Source organism: Triturus cristatus, chromosome 10 (assembly GCF_964204655.1).
Source record: "Triturus cristatus chromosome 10, aTriCri1.1, whole genome shotgun sequence".
NCBI classification, from domain to species: Eukaryota; Metazoa; Chordata; class Amphibia; order Caudata; family Salamandridae; genus Triturus; species Triturus cristatus.
Window position 1 is genome coordinate 450214902 of NC_140593.1, and position 17986 is coordinate 450232887.

General features: G+C 44.0%; 1 protein-coding gene across 4 annotated transcripts in view; it reads right to left on the reverse strand.

The window, feature by feature from the left end:
- ITGB1 (integrin subunit beta 1) overlaps positions 1-17986 on the reverse strand; it is a 324864-nt gene that overhangs the window by 163757 nt on the left and 143121 nt on the right. For all 4 annotated transcript variants that reach the window (XM_085631856.1, XM_085631854.1, XM_085631857.1 and 1 more), the window contains exon 6: positions 13209-13447. In XM_085631856.1, the coding sequence (XP_085487982.1) occupies positions 13209-13447 (239 nt within the window). The remainder of the gene's footprint in view (positions 1-13208; positions 13448-17986) is intronic.

A 17986-nucleotide genomic window follows, 5' to 3' on the forward strand; every position in this document is an offset into this window, starting at 1 on the left:
GCAGCTCGGTGGGGAGGCAAGGGCCGCCCCTCTGGTGGCCTGACAACATGGATAGGTGTACACCTGGGTTGTAGTGTGGATTTGATCCAGACCAATTCGGATGACATCCTTTGTGTCCAACTGTCCTGGCCCAACTCATATAAGCTGGCAGTTGTGAATGTATATTCACGCCCTACTGCTATGGCTAAGGAATCTAACACCGTAGGGGAACTATCATCTTTCCTGGAATCTTTGGACTATGATGTTAACTGTGTGATCGCAGGAGATTTCAATTGCCACTTTGAGCCCCTACCAGGGCTGGGTGAGGGGGCATTGCAGGAAGAAGATGAGTTTTGGGGTATCCCACAGTGTAGGTCCACCTATGCAAAGGCATGGACCCCTCTGGCTATCCAGGTTATGACTCTAACCTTGCAGTTTTCAGTTAGGGCGGTTAATGGCCGAATGCCTTCGGACATTCCATCCAAATGCACCTATAATAAAAAAGACCATGAATCCCATCTGGACTATTTTATGGTCCAGACTAGGTTATGGTCTAAAATTATAGATTTGGAGGTCATGAATAGATCAGACAGCGATCATAACGCCCTACTGATGAGAATGAAAATGCCTAACTCTGCTATAGCCCGTACGGAACCAACCGCAGATCTAGGATTGGTTCTTACCAACAATAGGAGGAGGGTTAAGTGGGAAACCCTACGTGAAAGGCGAGATGCACTGCCAAGCTTATACTCATCTACTCTCCCCCTGCTCAAGATGGCAAGTGACATCTGGGACAAAGGGCAGTCTGAGGATAACTCTGCACGCTTCCTCACTGTCCACCGGGAATTAGTTGATACCCTTGCAGGCTTTTTAAACCCCATAGTTCCCGACAGGAAACCAATGACTACCCAGCCCTCCTGGTATAATGCCGCATGCAGGAGTGCTAAAACTGCCTTGATTAATGCTATTAAAACTGGCAGTGATAAGCTAACAATCTGCTCTCTTAGGGTTGCCCACAAAAAAGTCTTAAAACAGGCAAGGATAGATTGGGATTGGGAGAGATGGGAAAGTTTATCATCAGCCCTTGCTAATAAGGAATTGAACAGATTCTGGGCCATTGTGAATTCTGGGTGCGCGGAACCCCGCAATGCAATCGAAGCTAATCTTGACCCGGGGGTGTGGGAATCCCATTTTAAAACCTTGTACGCTGCCACCTCTGATCTAGATCTCTTGCCTTTTCGGCTTCCGTCTGCGGGGGATGCCGAAGCTTTGGAATTCACTGTAGATGATGTTTCGATTGCCATAGGGAAACTGGCACTGGGTAAAGCACCAGGCATAGATAAGATACCCGGGGATTTGCTCAAAGATCAGCCTAAGATATGGGCACCGTACCTTTGTGCACTTTTTAACTCAATTTTGCACGGCACGGAGGTCCCAGATTCGTGGCTGGGAGCGGAAATTGTACCGATATATAAGAAGGGTTCTCCCTTGCTCCCCGTTAATTATAGGCCTATCAGCCTCATTGACGTCCCCCAAAAAATAATGGCAAGACTTATTTTAGATCGCTTGCAGGACTGGATCAATGAGAATGATATCCTTTCTCCCTATCAGGCCGGCTTCAGAAGTAAAACATCTACCATGGATCAGATCTTCCGCCTAGTAATGTTGTATTGGAAGACTGTGGCGTTGGAGGGTGGCAGTCTCCACATGGTATTTGTTGATTTACGCTCTGCGTTTGACACTGTTCCTAGGGGCAAACTTTGGGCTGTTTTACGCGATCTAGGTGTACCCATCTCCCTATTGGGTATATTGGTGAGGCTACATACCGAGAATTTTGCCCAGGTCAGGTGTGCAAGAGGAGGTGTACTGTCTGACAGGTTTGCTGTAAACAAGGGAGTCAGGCAAGGGTGTGTCTTGGCCCCTACTCTCTTCTGTATTTATGTGAATGGACTGATTTCCAGCCTGGACGCAGTCCCTAACAACGATGCACCCAGGTTGGCAGGTAGGAAAGTAGCAGCCATAATGTTTGCGGATGACACCCTGCTCCTTTCCAAAACACCAATGGGCATTCAACGTATATTGGAGGGATTCAGCAATTTCTGTAGGGAGCACGGACTACAGATCAATGTAGATAAGACCAAATACATGATTTTTAATCCCCCAACACACACTAGGCCACCACCTACCCTTGATTCAGTTGCACTTGAGAGAGTTCACACCTTTCAATATCTTGGTGTTACCCTAGGTGAAAAACTTTCCTGGGGCCCACATCTTGCAAAATCCCAACTTAAACTGACCCAAATATCTGGGGGAATCTTAAAGATGACAAACGCCTCTACTTTTAAACCCATCAGCCCTAGTCTTGAAATCTACAAGATGAGGGCCAGAGCGGCTGCACTATACGGAGGGGAACTATGGGGGCACGTTACTAGACCAGGATTGTCTAAAGTTGAGAATAACTTCCTGAGACAACTGCTCGCGCTCCCCCAAAGTACACCCCTACTACCGCTGAGGCTTGACTTAGGTATTCTTCCCATCCAGGAGGAACTAGCTATCAAACCGCTCAGGTTTTGGAGGAGGATCTGGCTGACCCCTGAGCTGGAGCAGTACAAAACAGAGCTCCAAGAAATACTGAGATTAGGTAGGGCAGCACATATCCCCTGGCTTTCCTATATCAAAGATGAATTTATGAACATGGGTCTTGCAGATATGTGGGTGAACCCTGCAATAGCTTGCAGAGAGATCTCAGGGAAAACATTCACTGAGTTATATCGATTTCGATGCTCTAATGCGTGGCTCCATGATTCAAAGAATGGTACCATGGTGAAAGCATTCATTGAGATCAAATCTGTTTATTCATTTGAAGATTTCATGGATGTAATTTTCCCTGTTATGGCTAGGAAGCTATATATACAATGGAGGTTTGGTGCACTTCCCCTAGCGTGTTTAACAAGCAAATGGTACCCGACTAGGTCCTCACATTGTATTGGCTGTGGTATGAGTAAAGAGGATGAAAGCCACATCCTTTTTTTCTGTCCTCTCTATACCAGAGCGAGGCAGAATTGGATTGTACCTATCTGTAGGAACCTTGGATTTAGGAAATGTTCCGACGCACTAAGGGTTTTTAAGACTGACACTGCAGGTCACATTGTATTTGCCTTAGCCAAGTATCTGCATGCTTTCTGGATTAAAAGGAGTTTTATACTATCTAATATCGCCTAGTAGCCGGGCATGTTTTCTGCTTGTGTAAACTCAGTTCCAGATACAATGCTGTGTCTTAATACTAATATTAACACTGACATTGATTTACATTCCTGATTTGCATTGTCTATGTCATTTTAGGTGCTCTCTTTTTTAATATTGTAATTTTAATGTGTATAATATGCTGTGTACTCTTTTATGGCTGAAATACTGCCGAAATAAAGATTTAAAGATAGTCAAAAAAAACAGCTAATAACCTATATAGACACTCATGTAGCTACTCACCAACCCATGCAGCCACGTATACACAAAGTGAGAGACTGATACAGATAGTTACATATTTAAACATTACTCAATAAGCCATGTATTCACTAAGATACACTTAATCAGTCAGTTATACAATCAATTTTTCAAAATCAAATCATCCATTTAGACACTTATATACCCATTTATTCTTCCATCGACCTTGAGATATACATATATAAAACATATGTAATTTTCAGAAAACCACACATTCAATGGATGATGTCATCTGAGATGTCATGAGTGATGTCACTGACCATGTTATGAGTGATGTAATATGTGACGTCATCAGCAGTGCATTGCGGGCGCACGAGTTATAATTAGCTGAACTAACTATAACGGGGGAATTTCAATGGTTTTGTACGAGTGAAAAGTCCAGCTAACTATAACGCCCCTGAAACCTATGGGTGTGGGGGGGGGGGTATATATATATATATATCTCTCTCTGCAGCGGGAGGTCACTCTACAGCGCTCCGTGTGAAATACAGCATGCCTTCCTGTATCACCTCACAATCTTCTTGCCGACCCGTTTCTGGGTAACAACCCCTTCTTCATGGGCAGCAAACTTCACAATTGAAGCCCGCATTGTCATTTCCGGCTTTATTCATTTAGTATGACCGCCCCCAGTGGGCGTCTGCATAGTGCAGGTTGTTCCATTGCCTGATGGGACATGAAGTCCCCAATGCGATATAAATTATTAACTTTAGTAATTTCAATTGTGCGTTTATATTAAGTGAAGTTTGCTGCCCATGAAGAAGGGGTTGTTACCCAGAATCGCGTCGGCAAGAAGATTGTGAGGTGATACAGGAAGGCATGCTGCATTTCACACAGAGCGCTGTAGAGTGACCTCCCGCTGCAGAGAGCACTTTTGGTAACAATATATATATATATATATATATATATATATATATATATATATATATACACACATATACATACACACACACATACATATATATACACACATACACCGTTGTTTTAGCCCGTATATGATAGGTATTTCCTTAGAGAGATAAACCCACCCCCCCCCCAATCACCATCTAGTAGAACTCTGCACTGGGGGGAAGAGTGGAGAGAGATGACTAGCTCTAATAGGGTACCAGGTATACTTTATCTTGAGAGAGCTTTCTCCACAGCATAAATCGATCTACTTCATCAAATGCTGTGGAAAAGTTGATAAAGGTCACTCCTCCCATCACTAAAACATATTTCTCATTAATCACCTGGAGAGATGCTATATTATCAATAGTTCCATGTTTTCTCCTGAACAGTTTGATAATTGCCTGGAAATATTTGTGATCTCTGTTCTTGAATAATGGTACTATGATACTTCCCATCCAGGAGGGGAGAATGTTTTTATTTTCATAGCAGCTTTTAAAACAAGCATTTACAATGCAACGGTCTCGGCATTGTTAAAGTTAGAGCTATTGGCATTGCTCATGACAATGCCGTTTCTTTAAATGTTTTAAAAACCAAAACATAAACAAAAATAATGTCATGACCAATGCCAATAGCTCTAACTTTACCAATGCCGAGACCGTTGCATTGTAAATGCTTGTTGTCTTCATTTCCAGGGCTCACTACAGCTCCGAGAACGATGCGCCTGCTGCGGAGATAGCTGTCTGTAGACACTAGCGCAATACAGTGACGTAAAAGATGACTAACTCGTGGCTCCTCCAGGGACAACCAGACGTCACTTGTTCGAGCTGTGACCACGCTGGGAGCAACAGTCGAGTGACACATGGGCTCCAAAACGATTTACACCTTCGTGTCAGCTAAAACACACCATGGGGAATGAAGTTAAACTTGTCTGTCGCTTCGTACGGTGCTAAAAGACATTTATAAGCGCCTTGTGGCTGTGCCATATGTGGGGCTGCATGTGCTGTACAGGAATGTCAGATATGTGTGCATGAATTACACGACCAGTGACTCCTTACATAGGACAGAACACAACCAGATCTGTTCTTGCTTCATACATGTTTATTATTACTTAGTGGAGTCTTTTTATCAACCTTTGACTAAATAACGACAGAGTGAGGTATTATGTTCTTGGATTACATTGTGTGCCCTATAGGTTAGATACCACTGTTTACAGGGCGTGCAGAACTCGCTACTAATTTACAATAATATAACCGGGACCGCCAGGTTACACCCGGATCACTACAAACGCACCAATCCAGAGTTACCTTTACATAAAATACACATCTTTGACCACAGATTTCAGTCACATACATTTCTCCTGTCGGTGCATTAACCACCGATGCTGGTGTAGACACGGGATAAACAAAAGGTCTCCGCAGCACGTGCTTTAACTCTTTAAGCTATCTCAAATTACAAAGTCGGTTAGCGAACAATTAAGTAAACGAGATTAACTAACACGTCTTCCTTCTTGGGACTTTTTGTGGGGGTAGTGTTTGTGGAAATAATGAATACACGCAGGCGGAGCATATGGCGACTGTCATTGGCTCTGCTCCTCGTGACGCAGCCTATCATAACTGCGCGCCTGCCTGGGCCTCACAGTTTTGGTTTCCCGGACTACAGTGTCTGCCCACAGGGTGTCTTCTCAAACAGATAAAAGAAAGTCGATCGTGCAGGGCGGCCTGGGCTGGTAGTTTCCTCCGGTCTGTGGCCGTCTGTCGACCCACGCAGCTCGCGTTGAGCCGAGCCTCTATGCCCCTGCACAGAGGCCTGTTGAGCGGAGGGTGCTCGCGAGACCCGGCAGCCATTGACACGGACGCTTTTTAAACACCGAGGTTTGCTTTCCCCAATAAATAGGGGCGCGGCCCGTGCCAAGCGCGCCATAGAACCAGCGCCGCTCCGAGGACAGGGTGAGGAGAGGTGAGGAGACCAGAGCAGCAGCCGGACGCAGGGGGAGCGGACGAGCACACCACTGCCTTTCTCCGAGGTCAAGAAGAAATGCCTCGGACAAAGGCAGTGGCGGATTCGGATTCGGGGGCGTGTTTGTCTTTTCTCTCCTCCAGCCATTGGCTGGAGGAGAGAATGAGACTTTCTCTAAAAAACACGCCCCCCGATCCGAAAAGGACGGGGCATGATTGGAGTGACGGGACCTCTTCTCCAATGGCTGGGCAGCATTTACGAGGCCAGCCAATGGAGAACAGGGCAGAAGAGGGGCGGGTTCAAGCCCCTCTTCTCCCAAGTCATTAAATCTCCGGACTTCCGGTCTGCCGACCGGATGGTCCCAAGACCTAAAAACAGGGTTCAGTATTTTACTCCAAAAGGGGGGCATCTCGTTTTATTACCGAAATTGGAATTTCATCTGGCCCCATCACAGCCGAGGTGCGCATTCCTCGAATGGCTAACCATCACTTTGGCAGTTGGGTGTGCCATAAGCATGCGTATTGCCTTCTGCAAAGGATCGATCAAACCCTACACCATTTGCGGCATAGAGATTCAAGAAAGTCAATCCAACTAGTTTCCTCAATGGCCAAGGGAAAGGATCTAACTCTTGCCACATATCCCTCCACGACCAGCGTTCAAAAGGACCTTGTCTGACCCTTTAATCTAGCTTCCCTTAGGCCGGTCCAAAGCCTGTCCCAATAATCATGTGAGAGTCTACTGTTGTGAACCTTAACAACAGTGTCTTGTCACTAATGATGGACAATAAAGGGCATGTGTATTGTAAGGCCTTTTACATCTGAACAATCATGATGTGGTGATCCATGTACAATCATAATATTTCTTTTCTTAGCAGGGGGAATTGGTGTGTGCAATTTCAACTCCCCCTGTGATGAAAGGTTGTTTTAGATTTGTGGTGGGTAAGAATCAAGCATGAGCAAGTGTGAATGGTACCTGGTTGTATACGTCATAGCATTAAAGGCATTTCTGCTTCATAGACAAATGTAGGCGACATATTTAGGCCCGGGTTGGGGGGAGGGAATGAGCAGACTATGGTCACTGATGGGAGTATCTATTACCTTTAGGTCGCCCAACAGAAAAAACGAGGTGCAACCTACCACCGTGTAACCCAAAATTGCCCCTTGCCTTGAAGATGTGAGTGGTAATGTGGGAGAATCCAAGGGTAGTCTCCCATTAGTTAGAATACAGTCTTTGTTTTTCAGTTGGTCGAATAGGAGCTTCCCTCTCTTATCGGTTCTTATCTTTGGTGGAAAGACAACTGGGGTAATTTGAAACGCGGCCTCTTTTTCTTCATCACATAGTTGGTGCAAGGAATAATTGGATATTTTACAATTTAAATTCCCTACCAAAAATGCGTGGGGAACCTTGTCCTTGTCCAAAGATTTTTTTAACATAAGAGAAAGCCTTATGCAAATCGCTGTTGTCCGCCGATTGCAAACTCCTCGGGAAGATACTTGCAGACAGATACATACAAATAATACGTCCCTTGGTCCACCCGGATCAGTGTGGATTTATCCCCGGCCGACGCACATCCCAGAACATACGCCGGGTTTTCCACATCCAAGACCAGGTGAAGGGGATTTATCCCCGGGCGGCCTGTCTCATCCTAGGTCTCGAGAAGGCCTTGGATTCCCTAACATGGCAGTTTCTTTTTGCAGTCCTGCGGCAGGCGGACTTTGGTCCCACCCTCCTCGCATATACGCGCCTTCTGTACACTAAGCTGACTTCGCGAGTGCGCCTAGGCCGCTACATCTCGGCGGAGTTTGTGGTCCAGAGGGGCACACGGCAGGGATGTCCATTGTCCCCCTTACTTTTTGCCCTGGCAGTCGAGCCCCTAGCCATACGACTTTGTCAGGAGGGAGAGCGTTGGGGCATACCTATAGCAGGCACAGTGCACAGTGTTTCTTTGTACGCTGATGACCTGTTAATATCTGTGCGAGACATTACGGACGACTTGCCCCCCCTCTGGGAGACTTTGACGGAATTTACGGCGGCCTCTGGACTACGGGTGAATTGGGATAAGTCCACGATATACCCGCTACACCCGGGTCTACCCCCGCAGGAGGTTAGACTGGGTTCTCAACGAGTGCCCTGGACTGCGGAGGCCCCTAGGTATCTTGGGATCCGTCTCTATCACTCCTCAACAGATATTTGAGGGTAACCATAACAGGGCGTTGGCGGGCATTAGGGCTGCAGTCGGATTTTGGAAGGGCCTTCCGCTGGCCCCAATTGGACGAGTGACATTGGCCAAAATTATCATGGTCCCACGATTGTTATACTTTTTTACCAATCTGCCAGTGATCCCGCCTAGAGCCTTTTTCCGGGACTTGGACTCCCTCCTCAGCGCGCTAATTTGGGCGTCTACCAGACACAGAATAGCTTTGGAAAAATTGCATTTGCCAACCACACCGGGCGGCCTGGGCACTCCTTCATTCGAGGCCTACTTTTTGGCGGCACAGCTGCAGTGGCTTTCTCACTGGACAGCAGACAGGTACACTGTTGAAACTCACACCATCGCAGGGCGGATATCGGTTCCAGAGATTCGTCGCCTACTGCTCCCAGGCACTAAACCGAAACGTACGTACACCCTTCAGGTGGCAGTGGCGCGTAGGGGCATGCTCAGAATTCACCGCATGTCCTCGGGGACGCCATTGTATTCCCCTTTACTCTCTTTGGTTGGATGGCCCAAACGGGAACACTATTACACAAACAGCGTGCTTCGCACATGGACGTCTTGTGGCATTACAGAGATGGAATCCCTTTTTGAGGACGGGCAGCTAAGACCATTCCGCAATCTTGTGGATGAATACGACCTTCCTCCGGGTCAGTTCCTGCTTCACCGCCAACTACTAGAAAGCTACCGGCCATACCACGACCTTGCAAAGGGGGAACCACACACACACCCAGTTCTCCACACGCTCCTACACATGGGCGCGGGGTGCCATCTAACCACATGGCTCTATAAAGCCATACGAGAACTGACCAATAAACCACTAGAGACCCTGCGGGCCACATGGGAGGCGGAAATTGGGCGCGTGCTTCACGAGAAGGAGTGGGAGAGGGCTCTGGAGTACCCCAAAAAGGTATCTAGGAACGCACGCTTTAAAAACATTCAATATTACATACTTCACAGAGCTTATTTAACACCGGCACGCGTCCAACGATTCTACCCCGACACGCAGTTCCTTTGCCCCAGATGTCATGCACAGGATGCAGATTTCCAACACATGTTGTGGAGCTGTTCTATTATCCAAGTTTTTTGGCAACACATTCACACTGCTCTGGGTGACCTTACTGGGATTACCCTAGGTATCTTTCGCGCACGCAAGCAATACCGGGTTCGGACTCGCTTCCTCTCCCTTGCGGTACTATTAGCCAAACGCAGCATTACCATGCACTGGCGATCCCCAACCGGCCCTCCGCTGGCGGCGTGGGTGGGAGCTACACACAAATGGGCGAAGGGCGGAGGAGGAATCACTGCGGGAGGAGGTGAGAGGGGTCCACAAGACCCCTATATCCATGGAATGGGCCATGTTATTATATCAGATCAAGCAGCTAACCCCGGGCGAGGACCCTAAAGACGACACACCCACATTGTCAGCCCTGCAAGCGCAGTCGCAGACCCTATCCGACCAACCCCGTAATACTCAGACGACATGATCACATACAAAGCCCCAGTATTGGATATACTATCACAGTTGCAGGTCAAACCTAAGAGGAAGCGCAATCACGAGTCATAGAGGCGCCATACCCATACGACGATTTATGCACTCGCTTGAGAGGACCGGATACGACCTTCCATGCCCCTTCCCTAGTTTATACCTGTGTTACACCCCAGTTCAAGTGACATATTATGCATCAGAGCCCATTGGGTACACACATCGTGATGTATTTGAATGTTTCTTCTCCCCGCTGACTCTCCACTAGTCGATGCAGGTGATGTGTGATACCGCATACTGTACTATATGGCATAACTGCTAGATAGATCTGTGTAATGTACAGTATATGAACTTTGAAAATGTCAATAAAAATATGTTACAAAAAAGAGAAAGCCTTATGTAAAAGTGCATTATAGATAGGTTCTGGTGGAATAGAAGCATTTACCAGCAAAGGGGGTAATGCACGCAACTCCCCATCTCAATTAAACAGTTACTACCATAAACAGATTACTGGGGTATCAATTACATTCATACTTCCAATTAAACCTATTGGTCAAGAGCTTACAATCCAAAATCAAGAAATCTTCAAACAACTCCCCATACCACCATGTCTCCTGGAGACATAGCACGTCTGACTTTAGCGAACTCAAATAGTACAATTTCTCCCTGCTGTTCTTTATTCCTGCTGCATTCCAGGAAATAACATTCAGCTCATTGCTAATTATACAAGACCACAGAGAATGACTGGTCAGGCATGCACTATTTAGAACACCAGGTAACCAGTTCCATCTAAATGGTTCATCGTTTATATCTTGAGCAGAAGAAGTTACAGGTTCCCTCTGTAACACCTGTCTACCATTTTTCACTAGGTGAACTTTCAACCCCTGATAGTCAACTGGGGACCCACCGCTAGGCGACAGACGCAAAGAGGGGGACCACACATTAACTCACCCCCGATCACTCTGGTGAGGAAAAATACCTACATCGTGGCTCCCCCTCTGATATTGGGAGAGCATCAATGCCCAAGCATTGCCAACATTCAGAGTTTTGTAACGGTGAACAACCAAAATATAGAATCCAAAATAGACAGGACAGAATATCGATTCTAAAATATAGATAGGTCAGAATATCGAAATTGGGGTATGAAAAATCGATTTCCATAATATAGATTTCCATAATATCGAATTTTAAAATATAGATTACCATAATATCGAATTTAAAAATATAGATAACTATAATATCGATTTTTTTTTTTAGTGTTATGTATGGTAGTATATGTGTTAAAATTATGTATTATTTTTGTAATGTATGTTTAATTTTTTTTAACTAATGAAGGTTATGTAATTTAATTTTTGCGTAATTTAATTCCGTAGCGGGTTGTGGGTTTATAGGGGAACAGGGTGGGAAGTAATTTAATTATGGTTAATTAAATATTAATTATATTTATATGCTTTGATAATTAATTGATAATTATTAATTGGTAATTCATTTTTATTAATTGATTGATAATTATGTTAATTGTATTTTTTATTATTGGGAGTGGGTTGTGGGTTTATAGGGGAATTGGGTGAGAAGTAAATTGTAATAAAGTAAATATTAATTTTTATTTATGTATTGATAATTGATAATTTTTAATTGGTAATTAATTTTTATTAATTGGTAAATCATTTTTCTCAAAGGTAATTTTTATTAATTGGTAATTGTTTTTAAATTAACTTTTTATTGGTATTGATAATTAATGTAATCTTATTTTAAAATGTAATCATTACTTTCCTTACTTTTGCACTCTCAGGAGTGGGAATAGTATTTTTTACCCTCCCGCTATCCAACTCTTTCCCTACTGTTGCACTCACTGGAGTGGGAATAGTAATTTTTACCCTCCTGCTATCCAACGCTTTCCCTACTCTTACACTCTTTGGAGTGGGAATAGTAATTTTTACCCCTACACTATCCAGCGTTTTCCCTACTGTTGCATTCACTGGAGTGGGAATAGTAATTTTTACCCCTACGCTATCCAACGCTTTCCCTACTGTTGCACTCACTGGAGTGGAAATTGTAAGTTTTCCCTTCCCGCTATCCAACGCTTTCCCTACTGTTGCACTCATTGGAGTAGTCATTTTTTTCTTCCTGCTATCCAATGCCTTCTGTACTGTTGCACTCTCTGGAGTGGGAATAGTAATTATTACCCCTACACTATCCAATGCTTTCCCTACTGTTGCACTCACTGGAGTGGGAATAATAATGTTTACCCCTACGCGATCAAACGCTTTCCCTACTGTTGCACTCCCTGGAGTGGGAATAGTAATTTTTACGCTCTCACTATCCAGCAAAATCTCTACTTTTTTTTTTTACATTACTTTCATTATGTTTACATTTTAAGCTTTTTTATATTATATTATGTATGTTTTATTTAATTGTATTTAATATATAATTACTTTTATTTTTAATACAATTAAAAAATTCGATATTTTAGCTAACTATATTTTAACATTCTATATTTTGGAATCTATATTTTAGTACTTACCTGTTTATAGATAGGGAGTCGATATTCTGTCCTTCTATATTTTGGCGTCGATATTTTGGGCATTCTACATTATGTCCCTCGATATTTAGTCACTGAACCTTTTGTAACATCATATTTGCAGTGAGTTTAGAATAAAAGGTCACTCTTGATTTAGAACAAAACCCAGAGTGCAATAGGGAAACTAAATTAATATCACTACCTTGGATTAAGATCAAAGTCTCAATGTCCAAGAAGCATTTAAGCATAGAAAACTTATTCAAAATTAAATCTGCATATAAAAGTGCAATATACAGGTAATCACATTACACCACATGGAGCTTTTTTCTTTTAGTTTAAGTGACTTCAGATAACCCTTCTTCGTGCCAAAGACCACAAATGGTGTGGCCCTTGGATTCAAAGCATGCTACAATTACCTAGCACAATCTAGATCTAGTTTGAGGGGAAGGAAACAGTATGACAAATGTACAAGACTAATAAAATATCGCTGGTGAGCTGCTGTCTAAAGAGATTTTTGTTTTAGGATTTCTTAGACCAGTCAAAGAAACCCATCTTAATATACTAAAAGTAACCAACCAATACAATTTAAGTAGTACTAATGCAGATAAATTGTCATTCTGTAACTTCTGACCATAAAATATTCAAAGGGGGGAGGAAATGTTACTTACACCACAAACCGCAACCTGCATTATGGCATCAAATCCACCTTCAGGCGAATCCAGATTGCCAGAAATGTGCTGTTTTCCTACAAGCTCATTGAACAGACTGCCATCGCTCGTAAGATTGAGCACATTTTTGTAGCTAAAGGGGCTAGTGCAGTTTTGGTCACCAGTGCAAGGGTTTATGAGCTTAGCCGGGGTTGTACTGATGTAAGGCATCACGGTTTTCTCCACAAAAGAACCAAAACCTAAAAATGAAAAGACAAAAGAGGAGAGTTTACAATACTGGGAACATGTTCGGAAAAAATCTAATATATTTATCAAGGCTGCAAACTTGTAGCCCACCAGCTCTCAAATCAGTTTCTAAAAGCCTTATGTTTGAATGAGTAAGCTTTTACTGAAGACACAATTTAGATAAACATGTGAGCAAATTATACCATTTCCTTTTGAGATATTTCATTGAGAATTTCATCAACCATAAAATTATATTGCACATCAAAAAGGTTTAATTGAATTACAAACTAAGCAAAATCATGCATAAAAAGGAGTGGTTCATTTGTATGGGGTTTTCAGTTTGCTTCGTAAACACCACAGGTTACCCAAGTGTCGGTTGCAGTGACGTCTAGTATTAGGTTTGGTAACTTTCACTGTGTTAACCGTGTGCTTCATCTCCAACCCGAATTATCCCACTATTATCCCATACACACAAATGCAAAGTATCTTCATTCCCAAACATTCACTAAAGCAGAGACCAACTCCTAATCATTCAACAGCTGTACTCATTATGCTTCACTCCATAGTTCTATGCAATATGCTTTAAAAAGATTTTCAGATTGTTTCACATCCTAAAAATCTACACGAACTTACTTCTGAAAAATGTGCTTTACCAGGGTTGGAATGGGAAGGTTGCACCTCAAAAAGCCAAGGCACAGGGTCTCTCCATGGGAAGATTTTAACTCAAGGAGAAACGTAAGCGCTTCTACACTTTACTGCCATTCACAATTCAGCAGATTGACCACACTAAAGTATGGGTGGCGGAAAGGAATAGATCCGGAAATCTGTAATTTGCAGAGTTCCATACATATAATTTGACACAAGTTAGTAATTCACACATTTAGAATGGATTCAGCATTTTCCTTACGGTTTAGAGTGTTTGTTATGAAGGTATCAATAGCATGTATAATCCGCAGCAAAATATATATATTTTTTTTTAAAAAGCTAATGAAGTAAAACAAATTGGGGTGCACAAAAATTGAAACAAAGCAGACCGGTTCAAAGGCAACAAAACAATAAATGAAACCCTATCAAACCTCCAGAAAAAAAGGCTTATGATGATCAATAAGATCCTCTTGGCAGTGAAAAATGACCTCACTAAACTCAAACTATTAAGTGGTTGCTCTAATGGAAGCTGGAAAGCTACAAAAGAATCACTAAATAATTTGAGTCTCCCTGCCTCGATTAATCTATACCCAAGATCAATAGAAGATTTGATGACTGGGTGACATTATTTTACATATTTTTTTCCTCATTTACATATTAACAGAAATACTTCGCAATGAAGAAAATGATCTTATTAACCTCTTCAGTGCCCGTGACGAGATAGTCTCGTCATGGAGCACGGTCGCGCTGTGCCCATGACGAGACTATCTCGTCATGAACCCCACCCACTAATAAAACGCCCGGCACAGGAGGTGGAAAGGGCGTGGCACAGAAGGGGTTAAGCACCCATTTCCTTTATGAGACCAATATTGACAAAAATAATCTGAAATGGATGATTAGTACAATAAAAAATGCTCCAGATTTCAACTAAAAGAAGTATGCATGCAAGATCGGCCTTACAAAATGACGCGTGAAGAAGCAGCTACAAGCAAGCAAAAACACTACAGGGAGTAAAAAGGTATCCTGTCGATGCCACTTTGGTACCTTCTTAATTGGAAACAGAATAGTGAGCTTACACTGCAGGCTGAACTAAGATATACTGTAATAGCCCATAATATGCACAATGACAACAAATGCGCTCTGTTCTGCATTCTAAACCGCTCTAGGACATTCAAAACATCCGCTACCAGGGATCTGTTACAGCAGTCCTTTGATTATTTTAATTTGAGCATGTATTCACTCTATTTGGTTGCTATGCCACTTCCATTTTGCTGATGAAGGTTACCTGAATCCATCAGTTTTTCGAAATGAATAATGAGCTAAAACTTCCACTACTAAATTAGACCCGTTGAAGCAGACAGAGTAAAAACTTTTCCTGGCTACAGTTTGTTAGTGCAACTTCATTTATTTTTAGGTCTCGCTTACGCAGCGCGCATGTGCTGCATAGGAGACCTTTAGACATTTAGTGGACCTACTTATTGTGAAGCGATTTCTACATGCAGTGATTCTCACATGGTGCTTCTTTACTTGTAGAATCCACTATTCCTTCGAGGAACTACCTGGGTGGTTCACCCCGGGCACCCTTCATTTTTGCGTACTTCCTACCTCTGGGTGAGACCCTACGCCATTTCCTGGACACGTACACACACACATGCTTCCTCCACTATATTATATGCTCCGTGCAAATCCAGGTTCCCGAGTTTGTGCCTCCCCAGCGCGAAGATACCAGCAGTATCCTGACCAATCGTAGTGGGATACATAGCTTTTAAACGTGGGCGGGAGAAGCACTTGTGAGATTCCTGGCAGCATCTGAGGAAGTTTTTAGATAAAACGAAACGAGTCATGCACAACACCTGAATTAAAAGGAATTTGGCAGCTTACCTGGTGTCCCGTGGTGCTCTGTTTCCTCTGCAATGGTGAGGGATGTTGGAGTAGATGTTTTGGGGGTGCAGCCACGAACACCCCTTAGAGCACCCACCCCAATAGAGTCCGGCGATTTTGGTGGCAAACCTTTGGAATAACTACAAACATTGTGGTAACGCCTGGACACGCCGCATGCCCGAGATCTGTCCGGCCGCTATCTAGTGAACTGCGACTTCGTGTGGACATGCTGCTTACTTAGGCGGTATGCACGGACCTTTTCCGGGATTTTCAGCGGTGGGGTGAGGAACACGGGGAGCTGCTACATCGCCCACGAGAAAAATCAAGGTCCGCGTTGGGAAGAAGGGAGCAGACACCGGCCACTGGGGTCAGTACTCATTACGATGTCTGCTCCGTGCAAATCCAGGTTTCTGAGTTTGTGCCTACCCAGCGCGAAGATACCAGCAGTATCCTGACTAACCGTAGCGGGATACATAGCTTTTAAACGTGGGCGGGAGAAGCACTTGTGAGATTCCTGGCGGCATCTGAGGAAGTTTTTAGATAAAACGAAACGCGCCATGCACAACGCCTGAATTAAAAGGAATTTGGCACCTTACCTGGTGTCCCGTGGTGCTCTGTTCCTCTGCAATGGTGAGGGATGTTGGAGTGTATATATATATATATATATATATATATATTTATTAACACCAATACCCACTAAGAAATGGGTCCGACACATGCTTAGAGGCTAAATATGAAATTTATTACTATTCAGGCTAAGATCACAAAGTCCTGTAAAAGATGGTGAAATGCTGGGCAGACGCGTTTCAGCCTGTCGGCTTGCCTCAGTGCCCGCTTCACTTTTTATTTCATTTAGGGGGCTTGTTTTTAGGAAGACTCCGGTAATGTTCGCTCATTGGAGCAAACACTCTGGCCCGCCCTCCACGACTTCCAGCCATGACAGTCCTGCGTAGATCCATGCCGGCTTTTTAGTGCTCCCCGTTGGTGAATGCTGATACAGTGAACAGCTTCCTCATACACCAGGTGGTGTCCCAACCTCTGTTGGCCATAGAAAGCACTTCTCCCCCGGCGATCCGCGCAGGGAGTAAAGGTGACAATATCCACTCCAGCCTCCTCAAACAGCATACAGCTGCTTCCTTTTTCCCCATACGGCCACAAACTCAGGTGAGTATCTTGGACCATCCGGGGGGCGTCGCGCTGTGTCCTTCCACACCATACCACTCGACACAGGCGTTGTGCGAAGCTCCAAATCATAAGGGCGTGCCGGTCAAGCGGTGCCTGTAACTGTTAAAATATATATATATATATTACCTACTGGCGGTCGCCAGTAGGTAGTTATAGTTAGGACCACGTTTCCATAGGAAAACCTCAACATTCTATTTTGAATAACTTTGGCGCCGGTCGACGAATCCTCGCGAATTTCTCAAAATAGGTGGGGCGCTACGCTCCGCTCCTACCCTGAAAGTCTCGGGGGGATTCGTCAAGCGGGGGCTGAGATAAAAGGGGGGTCCCAAAACGCGTTTTTCCCATGCATTTTTCCATAGGACCTTTAGAACGAGCTACAGCCCGAACGGCTGAACAGAATTACTAGAAATTTGGCAGAGAGGTAGTCCCTAGGTCAAGGAAGTGCCTTTTGTAGGTTTGGTGTAAATCTGTTCAGTAGATTCTGAGAAAATAGCCTTTAAATCAATATATATATATATCTGAGCCCGCTTACGGTACGCTTACCGTACGCTTACCGTAAGCTTACGGTGGCGTGCGCGAGCGCGATTCTGATTGGCTCTTAGATCTTAGTAAACATTCGAATCGGCCGAAACCAGGAAGCGGCGTCCGCCATTTTGTCTCTCGCACTGAGTGTTGTTTATCAAACATGATGGCCAAAAACATGTTACGGGGCTGTTTTGACAACTCCCTCCCACATAGTCATGTTGAGGGAGTCCCCAAACATCCCCCAAGAGCAAAAACGGTTTTATTTTTTTTTCGGCAATTTCGCGGGGTACGCTTACCGTACGCTTACCGTACGCTTA